Source organism: Strongylocentrotus purpuratus, unplaced genomic scaffold (assembly GCF_000002235.5).
Source record: "Strongylocentrotus purpuratus isolate Spur 01 unplaced genomic scaffold, Spur_5.0 spur5_scaffold_5, whole genome shotgun sequence".
NCBI lineage: Eukaryota > Metazoa > Echinodermata > Echinoidea > Camarodonta > Strongylocentrotidae > Strongylocentrotus > Strongylocentrotus purpuratus.
The window spans coordinates 2,784,824-2,797,764 of NW_022145611.1; the positions used below are offsets into that span (position 1 = coordinate 2,784,824).

Below are 12,941 nucleotides of genomic sequence, written 5' to 3' on the forward strand. Positions count from 1 at the left end.
GCTTTAGGAGCCCGCACCTACATGTGGAGCACAGAATGAGGTTCAAATTCTTTCTAGTCATACGTGCTACCTCTGAAATTGGGCAGCAAAGTTTGATCCTAAACTATTCAGATGATGAGCGACAGCTCTTAAAGGTGATGAAAAATGAATGCGTTGGTCAATATCAGTGGGCAGCTTCAGTTGTGTTCACACTGCAACAAGGTTCTAGAACTTAGAGATACATTTGTATGCTCATGTACATGTATGTACTTACCGGTAAAACAAACAAGGACATGTAGAACAATCTGATAACAGTTGGTAATCATCTTAATTTTTCATTTAGGTCTTCATCATCTGCTCGATTAATTTAATATTTATTTGGTCTTATGATCTTACCTTCCCAAAATTAACATTATAACTTACTTTTTTCCGGTCATGATTTGTCCTGCTTCTTCTTCCTTCCCCCTTTTCCCCTTTCCTTCTTATCTGTTTTACTTCTCCTTGTTCGTTTCGTGTTTGTAAATTGTATGTTGTTTTGAAATATTGTCTTGTGTTTTCTAAGTCTTCGTAAGCAAAATTTGAAACATTTACATTTTTATTTTTTTCTGGGGGATCCACAAACTCCTCCCCCATTTCCTCAGAAATTAAGAAATTATTGTAATAATTTTATTATGTGCAAGTTGTTTATTTGTATAGTTTCTTGAAAAAATGAATTATGTATGAAATCAAATGTAATATCTTTGTTTACCTTTCTGTTGGAAATGAAATAAATATGAATATGAATATGAATATAAGAGTGTGGGCCAAATATATCAAAATTGTAAAGAATCACTATCCAATTTTCGAAATTTCCTGAAACTTTGCATTACCTTTAAAGCCCCACTGTACTACTTGTAGCTACTTGCTCCCTCTATATAGAAAAAATGCCTAATCGGTGCCTATTGGTTCCCCATGCTCCTCTTTTTCTTATGTTAATTGAGAGCTGAGTTTATGAGATAGCCACCTGTCAGTGACCTTGCTGGATGGTCTATTCCCTCCTGGGTAAACTAGTACAGACAGGCTTTAATTAAATGAAGAAGAAAAAAATGACAGAGCCCCTGATTTAGTTTCTCACTTTTTGAGGTGTGGTCAAAGGCGCGTAGTCATTCCTTTGAAGTGATCCATTGCTAATGTCTTTCTGTATCTCTCTATGCAGTCATAATGCCTCCCATACCAGAGGCTGCTCGGATAGGGGAGCCAGTCCAGATCATCACCACCACTGATGATCATTCCTTTGAGTTGAACCATGAAGCCTTAGATGAGCTGCTTCTCAATGAGGATGTAAGAGACAAGAAGGTGTGTGTCGTCTCAGTGGCAGGAGCTTTTAGGAAAGGGAAATCTTTCCTTCTAGACTTCATGCTCAGATACCTCAACATGCAAGTAAGTCAATTGCCCTTAAATGTTTATCTGAACAAGTCGTACCATTCTCAATCTGGTTTTATAGTGTTAGTTAAACAGTATGATGAAAAACTTAAAATACATTAAGATTCGAGGTAGTTGTGAATGATAATTTCAGACTTCATATTTTAATCCAGGTACATGTATAATGTAGTCCCTTTAAATTCTTGTGTTGGATAAGAAATGAAATCATATCTGAAATCATATTTTGTGTGGAAACTTATGTGGTAAATATTTTTGTCAGTTTTTGTTGATTGCTCATATTCATAGGAATTTGATAATCCCGTATTGTCTTTTATTATTATAACTTTGATATTTTATCCATGTGTATTTGTGAATTGTCAATACCTCGCACAAACCCTTTGTGGAATCTACTTAGGATTTGAAGAGTGTACATAGTTTCATGTTCCATTCATGTACTGTATTGTTTATCAGGGATCAAGTGACTGGCTTGGACCAGGAGACCAACCGTTATCAGGGTTTTCCTGGAGGGGAGGTTCTGAGAGGGAGACTACAGGGATCTGGGCTTGGAGTAAAGTATTCCTATGTCCTGGACCTAATGGTGAAGAGGTAAGACCAGTCCATCTTTTTTTCTTCATACAATGCATGCCTGGCATGCAGACACAACATATTTGAGCTCCAGATTTTATACCATACATTGATCCTTGTTGATTTGTTCAATATCCGTTTTCAATTGGATAGTTTCAGAAATCACATTATCTACAAATAATGTACATAATTAGAAACAAAATCACTGAACAAAAACAAGTTTGGGCGACATTATAGACATCATAAGTCAGGCCTGACTGTTGAAGATTGTAGATTGAGAAGTTGACTCGTAAAACTAAGTTCCAAGCCTTGAAATACATGTACAATACTTCACTGATGCCATTTAAATCCCAAATCCTGACCTCTCCAATATCAGGATCGTGAGCTATAAACATGAATACACTCTCTTTTCTTCAAATTAGGAACGTAATTTAACTTCAAATACATGTAGTAGATCCTATTTTGTATTTGCATTATGTTATTTATGTTGAGACACAGAGATGGTAGAAAACCACTAAAAAGTAGCATTTTGAGGACTCAAAATATCCTGTACCTGTCTACAAGACGCACCCCCGACTTTCAAAATTTTCCGGCGGAAAAAAAGTGTGTCTTATACACAGAGATTTACGATATGTATGTATTTTGAAGTGAAAGTTGAACTTGTTATTCTTTGTAGGTTGCAGTGATCTTAATGGACACACAGGGAGCCTTTGATTCTGAGTCAACAGTCAGAGATTGTGCTACAGTGTTTGCTCTAAGTACCATGACTAGCTCAGTTCAGGTGAGTTGGGATATGACAAAACCATGGCATTTTTTAATGATGTTTTTCTGTATCTTATAACACAGACCTCATCCATTCACACGTTAAAAAAAAGACGTGGCAGCTTTTTGAGGTGGTTTGCCGCATATCAGAACGAGCCTTTATTGATGAATTATTTTCTTGATTAAACTATCTGTAAATAGGCCTGAAATCTGCAGACCTCTTCAAGCAACACAGGAATTTTCAGCAAATCGCCGCTTAGAACAGCGGCAAAGAGGTGCTTGACCAGTTTAGGCCATGGCCTTAGTTAGTTGTTAAATGGGAGTGGAGAAACTACTTCTTTCTTAAGGTTTTTTTGCCAACAGTACAAGCCTAGTTCAGATACGATGCGGTTAAATGCATCTATTAAATGATGACGTAAGTGTAACACACTTCATACACTTCTCTCCCTTATAACACAGAGCTTGGTGAATACGGGTAGGACCTTTGTTGTGAGCAGTTGCCGTTCATTGGCACCAACCAAATATAATATGCTGCGGTTTACCAAAGCATATCTCAACAAGCCTTTAGAGGGCTAAGCATAAGAGATGCTGTTAGGTATGAGGAGACATCTTACTGATAAGTGTTGATGGCTTTAAAATACAATTTTGATTGGATACCGGTACTGGTATATCCTTTTATTACATCCCTACAATAGCATATTGTACATCTGTACATAAAACACTGTTCTTTATATCTTGCAGGTTTATAACTTGAGTCAAAATATTCAGGAGGATGACCTACAGCATTTACATTTGTTTACTGAGTATGGAAGACTTGCTATGGAGCAGGATAGTTCTGGAGCCAAACCATTCCAGGTCAGTCATTGATGTATGTCCCAAGGATTCTATGACAGGCATGACTATCTACAGTGCGTCCCACAAAAAATGAAAACCAAGAATTATCAATGTTTTATCATAACTTAGTCACATTTATAATTATTAAATGACACATATTTGGAAAGCTTAGATCCTCCTCTTTCATGTGATATAACTCATATGATGCATATTTCATGCATGAGTGATTAAAAACAATTTGAAGAGAGGAAACCAAAAAGTAATTTGGCAGACGGTATCTGAATTTCAACGAGAAAATCACATTTCTAGAAAGTTAAGTTTCTGCCCTTTCATATGACACCTCAAGCTGGAAAAATGAGCAAGGAATCACAAAGTTCTGTTTTTTTAAATTAGTGATTACATTTCCATAATTTTATCAAACAAATTCATTTTCACTGGCTGCCTGCCGTAGCAACAAACAGAATTAACAAAAGACTTAACTCCTTTTCGTTGACAATCAGCCGTAGACGAAAGACATCATGCAATGGCAATTCAGGCTGTATCTTTTTTTTTTCTAAAAAAAGCTACAGCATACGTTATTTCGCCCTTCCAAGGTATCAACATTGATATATATTCATTGTATTCCTTGTTGAGTGGGTTGAACGAAGATGCAATGATCATGTTGTTAATCCCTAATAGGCACTCTATGCCCTTAAAGGCATTGTTAAACGATGTTAAATCTGAGATGCACGGCCCCATGTGTTATCAGTGTCTGTGATATGGTGTAATATTGAAGCCCTAAAAAAGAATTGCGCCTCAAAATGATCAAGAAGTGCCTCATAAAAGTAAAAATCTTTAAATGACAGATTTTACATACTTGTTTTCCCAATAGACTGTAGTGCTATGAAAACCGTTAGGCAAACACACAATTTGGTTTTGATTTCCAATCATAAATATCTTGATAATCAGACAGGCGGACGGCTTGTAAAAGTCATGGGGTTCCTGATTGACCTTAAGGTTTATAATTATAATTGCAGCATGAGCTAAATCCAGGATTTTGTTTTAGAATCTGAGACAAAGTTACCGGTTCCCTTTAAGCAAGGTGTTTTTATCTTTATTGCTTCTCTCCACCTAGGTACATAATTGGGTAAATAAAGTGCAAACATGATTACAGTTACAATAGCATATGCACTCTTTTAAAATGATGGCTGTCATGTCCCGGTGTCAAGTATGCCTTGTCTTAGTGCAGAATCGTAATGGAATCCAATGCAGAGGGTAATAAAACTCTGTAAAATGATCGAACAGTTCTTTGTATTGCAGTTATTCATCTGCTTGATATTTTGATTATATGTCTGCTACTTCACACTCGTTGTATCACTCGAAGATGAGAATTATCTGTGTTTGCCCTGTGAACAATAATAAGTTCATACTTCTTTCTATTTTGATTTTAGTCTTTGAATTTCCTGGTTCGTGATTGGAGCTTCCCCTATGAATATGCCTTTGGGGAAAGTGGAGGTTCTAAGTTACTTGACAAGAAGTTACATGTAAGTAACACATACTTAACATTATGTCTCATGTCATAAGTAAATATTCTGCTATTAAAATTGGTCGTTTAATAATCCTAGCCACACTGAAATGTAGTTCTGCAATTTTTTTTGTGTTTGCCTGTTTGAAATTGATTTCGCCTTTATTTTTTATGTAAATTTTTAAAAATAAATAAATACATTATGATCACAGGTACATGTATATTGTACATGTCTATGGGATTCAATCAGGCATTTGATCTAGTATTGTCTTGCCTCAACTGAGATGTTCCTGCCTTCCTTGTAGTAAACATACTCTGCAGAGTGTATCAAAGCTTGGATAAAGCTTGAATACAATAGGTAATGATATCTTGCCTGTTATACTCTTGGTCCAAATTGACTGATATAAAGCCTTGCAGCATCCCAATCCCCCAAAGTGTGTAGGTTGGAAATGTGCACTGATATATTTATAACCATTGTTGGTACTTTGTTTCTCTAACGTCCTCCAAGCTTTGCGTGAGCTTCACGTGTGTTATGCATTGATGAGAACCTAGTAGAGCTTCATGAATCAGATAATCATCGACTGATTATTGTCATCTATTTTGTACCGACAGCAATCAGCTTATCATAAAGAGTTACAGGATGTGCGACATCATATCACAAGCTGCTTCAAGAGACTTGGCTGCTTTTTGATGCCTCATCCTGGTCTAGCTGTGGCTAACAAACAAGATTTTGATGGAAGATTAGCAGGTAGGGGGTTTAACTTTCTAAAACATAATTGAAAGTTATGCAATTAGTAAATATGTTTTACCTACTAGGAAAATTACCAATACAAATGATAAAACCCCCTGTATTTTAACTGATGTCCCATTTATTGATATGGTGCACAACACCTTTATGTGGGCAATACCTTTTTAACCAATAGAGGAACATAATTTGTTAAAGTAATGAATGAATTCATTTTGCCTTCTTAAATTAGCACGAGTTATATATTTTCTTCTCGTACATTCTGTAGACAAACTAAATTGTATATTGAATGAACTTTTAAAGTAAAAAATTGTATCGTGGAGTTTAAAAAAAAACACACAATTATTTGTTTGTGAAAATATCGACTTTTTAAAATAATATACATGATGCCAATTTGAAGAAATGAATGTTTATTTTTTTCATTTGAAAATATTTTTAGTCTGAACAACCAAAGGTTCTACGACAGAAAGGGATTCAAGTTTGTCAGTTCGTTTAAACCCTTTTAACAGCTTTAAGAATTAAATTCATGATTCAAAATCAGTTTGTTTCCTTCTTGATTTCAGATATCAGTGAAGATTTCAAGACCCACCTACAGGAATTAGCTCCTCTTCTTCTTTCGAAGGACAATCTGATTGTCAAGGAGATCAATGGCACTAAGGTCACGTGTCGAGCACTTCTAGAGTACTTTAAGGTCAGTTTTATAATACAATCTAACGTATAGAATCACCTATTATTTGGTAGAGAGTCAAACTTCTATTTCAGGAGGTAACACAACACTAAATGTAGATAAACCAACGACCGTCCTTTGGCAAGACATTAATCTACATTTGCCATACCCCACCCAGGTATTAAATGTAAAAGGGTACCTGGCAATTATCAATTCCTAAATATGCTTGAGCGCCATACTAGCTAGCAGCAGTGGCGTACCTGGGGTACTCCGTCAGGAGGGGCAAGCGATCGAGAGAAAAAAAAGGCGATGATAATTTTCACTTCTGGTTAGCGAGCGGGCAAAAAAATATCTTTAAGTAACGTTTGGTATATAAACCGGTATTGTTGCAAGTCGAGGGTGAGCACATTCATTTGTTATATAGCGACGTTAATTTCATGTTTGCAAGCGAGCGTAGCGAGCAAGAAAAAATCACTTCTTTTTTAATAATTGCCACTTAAATTTGTTTCATTGTTCCAGGTCGGAAGCGGGCACAATCGTGTTTCAGGCAATGTCAATCTCATTTTGGCGGGCAGGCAACCCCCTACATTTCTCTTGTTTAATGATATTAAAAGCGAACATGGTACATGAACTTGGTTTCATTGTTCCATGACAGGGACGTGATTATTAAAAGCGATGTTATTTCTATTATGGCGAGCGAGCGAAGCGAGCGAGCAAAATTTTTGTAATGATAATTGGTTCATAAATTTCAGTTTTTGTTGTTGCAGGTCAGGGCTTACACAGTCATGTCTAAGGGTTAATTCCGTTTTGGCGAGAGAGCACACCCAAACTTCTTTGAATAACGTTTGGTACATAACTATTAACTGGTTGTTGCAGGTTAGGGCGGTGTTAATTTCATTTTGGCGAGCGAGCGTAGCGGGCAAGAAAACAAAATCGCTTCTTTTTTTAATCATAATTGCCAATTAAACTTGGTTCAATTGTCTTCAATGCATTGGTACATAAACTTTGTTTCATTGTTGCAGGTCTGGAGTTGGTAGAATCGTGCTGTCAATCCCATTTTGGCGTGCAGGAAAATCCCCCCCCCCCCCCCCACATTTCTCTTTTTAATGAAATTGTAGCAGGTCAGTGGCGGGCACATTAGCATAATTCCACTTCGACGAGCGAGCGAAAAAAAACATCGCTTCTCTAAAATCACCTCTCTTTTAGTGAGAACATGGTACATAAACTTGGTCGGGGTCGGGCACAAGCGTGATTTATAGTAAAGCGATGATAGTTCTATTTTGGCGAGCGGGCGTAGCGAGCGAGCAAAACAGATATAATGATGATTGGTACATAATTTTCAGGTTTTTTGTTGCAGGTCGGAGCTTACACAATCATGTTTAAGGTGATGTTAATTCCATTTTGGCGAGGGAGCGTAGCTAGAGAGCAAACCAAATTTTCTTTGAATAACGTGTGGTACATAATTATTACCTGGTAATTTGTTGTAGGTTGGAGCGAGCATGTTTGTTAGCGATGTTATTTGTAAAGACATCATAGCAAGAGAGGGTAAAAAAAAAATCAACTCATATATCAATCACTAAAATCAATCAATTCATCAATTCTGGCGATCAAGGAAACAATATCTCTTAAAATAACGTTTGGTACTTATTTACTGGGATTATTGTTGCAGGCAAGGGGGCGCACATATTTTGTTAGAAATGTCAATTCCATTTTGGTGAGCGAGCATAGCGAGCGAGCAAAACAAAATCAATTCTCTTTAATAGAAATTAATACATAAACTTGTTTTTATTGGTGCAGGTCGGGATGGGCGCAATCGCGTTTAACGCGATATCAATTCCTTTTTTGGCGAGAGGGCGAAAAAACACTTCCATTTTTAATGATATTGTTTCAGGTCAAGGGAGGGCACAGTTATTTTCAAGGCAAGTCTATTCCATTTATTCGCGAGCGAGCGTAGCGAGAGACAAAATGAATTAGTCTCTTTTAGTAACATTTGGTACATACATGTAAATTGGGTGTTATTGTTGCCATGGTTGCAGGTTGGGGCCAGTCGGGGCAGGCACAATTGTATTCTAGGCAATGCTTATCCTTTTTTTTCAGGGGGACGAGCAAGTGAAAACAATTAATACAAAATAGGCTAGCGAGCTCGGCTCGCGCCAGCAAAGAGTGTCGAATTTGTTATATCACTTATATTTTCCTATCTTCATTTGTCTTTTTCAGGGCCGTATGCGGAATATTTTCCTGGTGGGGGAGGGGGAAAGATGCGTAAAAAGTTTTCTACGAAACTCAAAAGCGAAAGTAGTGAAGGGAGTTCGAGCGACCGAACTGGTCATGAGGGTACTTTTGCATTTTCAAACATAGAATTGAAGGATTTGGTATATTTCCCCATTTTTTCTCTGCTTTCTTTTCCCTTTTTCTTCCTTTTCTCTTCTTTTTCCCTTTTTCTTTCCTTTTCCCTTTTTTCCTTTTTTCTCTTTCTTTCCTTTCCTTTTTTCCCCTTTCCTTTCCTTTCTTTTCTTTCCTCTTTTTTCTCTTTCCCCTTCTTTCCTTTCCCTTCCCCCTTTTTCTTTTTCCCTGTAGCCCGTGAGGGGGGCACTCTGCCCCCTTGCCCCCCCCCTCAGGTACGCCAGTGGCTAGCAGCCTTGCTGGGGTAATAATTGTAGAGCACCAGGAGTGTAAAGTCTGACAAACATGAGTGCTACATACGAACCTGCTATTATCATTATTATTACTATTTATAACTAGTTGATATGTCACTGGACAGTGGATCAACTTTGCTGAGTTTGAATCCTATTCACAGCATTAATATCCTCGGACACTCTTTATAAATGTTTATTTGCATCTGTTCACTCAAGAACGAAATCATAAAGAGCTAGATACTATTTGGGCGTGGGCAGATAAAGGCCATTCATACCGAAATTGTAAAACCCACTGAATCGTAATTATATGTATAGCGTAATTATATGTAAAGCGTAATTATATGTAAAGCGTAATTATATGTAAAGCCTAATTATATGTAAAGCGTTAGGCTGTGCATAACCGTGTAATGAGATACTCGAGTACTCTCCCAGGCTTACAGGCGACTACTCAAATACTCAGACGCCATGTTCAAAAAAATATTTTAAAAAATGAAATAAAATATCTTTATTTTTTTATTTTTGCCACCACCATACTACGGCAGCAGTATCCCAGGTCAGTCTCCGAAAAATCACCCAACTTTACTTTGATTTGCAGTTGAAGGCGCCGATTTAATAATAATAATAATAATAGTAAACAATGCTGTTTTAAAAACCAAAGATGACAAACTAATCCATTTTTCTCTGAGTCCAAACAAAAATCCGGACATTTGGTCCAAATTTCTGAGTGGTGAGTTGACAGTGATTGAGCTGGGAAACATTTTTACCAAAGGTACCATGCCGGTGTGACCGCACCGTTTGTCCTACCAGTTTCGTTTGTCCGTCGGGCATAACATGCGGGTTTTCTGCTCGCAAGGATCGTCCGTGCGGTTTGCTATCCGCACAGTCTGTCCTCATATTGTTTTACGTGTATATTTGATAAAAGGAAGCAACTCGGTAAATCATGTGGTAGAAATTTTTTCTAGATATTACATAATAATAACTCTCCTTAATTTTTTAAAAGCAAATGGGCCAGTCATTTTGAAAGTAGAAGTGAATATTTTATTTAAAACATTTATTCTATGAATATCTGCCCCACAACTGTTGTAATCGATTATACTTTTGTACGTGGCTTCGTTCTTCAACCAACTCACTACTAGTATATACTCGTGATCCAGGCCCCGCCCCCAAATATTTGGGGGCGTTTCGAGGTATAATGAAGGAGTTAAATGGGGAAATAAAAGTGATTAAAAATGTGGTTGAAAGTGAGTGGGGGAGGCTAGAGTATTAAAGATAAGGTATAGAGCGTAGCACAAATTGGCGGATGCTCACGGGGTAGGGGCATTTAATTACGGTCAGATGAGCATATTTTAATACCTTATTCATGACACTAGCAGGTCACTAATTGGCGTATGGTCCAAGGGGCGGAGCCCCCGGAAGCGCAGGGGATTTAGGCATTAAAATTACGGTCAGATGAGCATCCAGGGGCCAGCCTTAGGGCACAAAGTGGGATCCAGGGGGCAGAGCCCCGGAAGCTCAGGGGTATGGGCATTTAATTACGGTCACATGAGCATACTTTCTTTTCTATTTCTTTCTATTTAATTATCTTTAATATACTTTTTCAAAAGTGTGGGGGGGGGGGGGGGAGGCTTGAGCCCCCAAGCCCGCCGTTCCACAGGACCTGACAAGTATTGTTTCCCTGATCCGTATATAGGACAAGGCCCTGGGGCAGCTAGCCATAATCCGATATTTGGGTCGTTTTCCAGTCAGAACTAGCCCTTACTATCATTCCAGGATTTTGTTTCAGAACCTGAGACAAAGTTACCCAATCCCTTTAAGTTTCAAAAAGTAGACTTCATTGACCTGTACAAAGGCTTAGGAACCGGGGGGGGGGGGCTTGGGGGGCTCAGATATCATTGAGCCCCGCAAATTTTTTTGCGGGTCTTATAGATGTCATTAAGCCCCCCAATTTGTCGTTGGGGCTTAGATATCATTGAGTCCTTAGGGGCTAAGATTCCACTGAGCCCCCAATATTAAAGTGGTGCTCAGATATCATTGAGCCGCCCCCGATACTTATTGCGGGGCTCGGATATCATTAACCCCCCCCCCCCTTCCCCAATCATTATATTCTAGGCATGAAACTCATGTATACCTATAATCTACAGGCTAACCATTCAAATATAAACATTTTATAAATATATATTTGGGGTGGAGGGGGGGGGGGTGGGGGCTCAGACATCGGATCTCGCATATCATTGACCCCCAAAAATATATTTGGTGGATCTCAGATATCATTGAAACCCCCAAATATTTTGGCGGGACTTTGATATCATTGAGCGCCCCCCCCCCCATATTTTGGTGGGGCTCAGATATCTTTGAGCTCACCCCCCCCCCCTCCATATGTTGGTGGGGCTCAGATATCACCCAATTGATTTTTGTGGGGCTCGGATAACATCACGGAGCCCCCCGATATTTGTGTGGGGCTCGGATAACATCACGGAGCCCCCCGATATTTTGTGAGAGGCTCGGATATCATTGAGCCCCCCCCCCCATATTTTGGCCGGGCTCGGTTATCATTATCATTATAGATTGGTGCACATCATTATGCTCGATCATCCTCTCCTATCTGTTTGTTTTCATTCCTCTTTTAGTCATCCTTCATTTGCTACCTATGATATTTGATAAATACCTATATATGCAAAATAAACCCTGGAGGTTTAAAGTTGTAAAGTCCAGGGCAGTTTAACACACGCAATCATGAAATAAGGATGTCTTCATCGAAGTGTCTCTGTAGGTTTAGAACCACGCCCTGTGCCTACCCGCTCAGGCCACTCTACATTCAGGGGCGTCGCTAAAGGGGGGGGGGTGTGGGTTGAAGTCGGTGGGATTTTTGTTATGTCGGTCGGCCAGCAATTTTTTCCCCTTCGAACTGTGACTTTTTATCGGACAAAGAAACATTTTTGAAAATTCAGACAATGATTTAGAGTCTGTACAAGGAATAGTCTTCTTTTTCTAATAATTTAATGAAACGTTGAAACTCCTGCACTTCGCGCGAGAGGGGGAGAAACTGAATTCAGACAATTAGGGTTAAGAGTAGAGAACGGTACACAACAAATCGTCTTCTTTCTATAATAACTTAATGAAATGTCTAAGCTTCCACGCTGCGCGTGGGATGGGGAAACTGAATTCAGACAAGGATTTAGAGTCGAGAACGGTACAACAAATCGTCTTCTTTTCATAATAATTTAATGAAACGTCTAAGTTACCGCGCTTCGCGCGGGAGGCCTTTCACCCATCCACTCCCCCACGCGCGCCCTTTATTTATTTATTTATTTATTCATGTTTTCTTTATAAAAAGCAGGGTAGTCCCATTCAAGCCGTAAGGCCTGCTTTACAAGGGAGCCCTGCTGTACACAAACAAATTACATTTCAAATATATTACAATACACATACAAATATACAAAATATTATACAATAATTAAAAACAACATAATATAAACAAACTATAAAACATTTTATACAAATAGGAGATTAGATGAAAATGGAAAAGGAGAGAGAGAGAGAGAGTAAACGAAAGAGAGAGAGAGAGAGAGAGAGAGAGAGAGAGAGAGGAGAGAGAGGGAGAGAGAGAGAGAGAGGGTGGTAGCAATTCTTCATGTGAGCGATCGCAAAATCAACTCACTTGAATTGAATTTTACGGACATTTCGTTTAAAAATGGGTAGTGAGGCGGAACATTTGGTCAGTATGGGTAGTGAGTTGAATAACTTTGCCTGTGTACGTGAAGGTCTGTTTTTTGAAATCGGTTCTGGGTTTGGCAAGGTACAATTGATGCATTGAAATTGATCATGTGA

The 12,941-nt window shown here is 38.4% G+C and overlaps 1 protein-coding gene across 1 annotated transcript; it reads left to right on the forward strand.

Annotated features, from left to right (window-relative positions):
• Nucleotides 1–944: 944 nt before the first annotated feature.
• Nucleotides 945–7,277, forward strand: LOC575529 (atlastin-2). The gene is made up of 8 exons (XM_030998447.1): nucleotides 945–1,398; nucleotides 1,852–1,986; nucleotides 2,642–2,746; nucleotides 3,469–3,582; nucleotides 4,992–5,084; nucleotides 5,678–5,813; nucleotides 6,374–6,501; nucleotides 7,245–7,277. The coding sequence occupies exons 1-8, from the start codon at nucleotides 1,180–1,182 to the stop codon at nucleotides 7,275–7,277; spliced, it is 963 nt and encodes a 320-aa protein (XP_030854307.1). The 5' UTR covers nucleotides 945–1,179.
• Nucleotides 7,278–12,941: the final 5,664 nt, after the last annotated feature.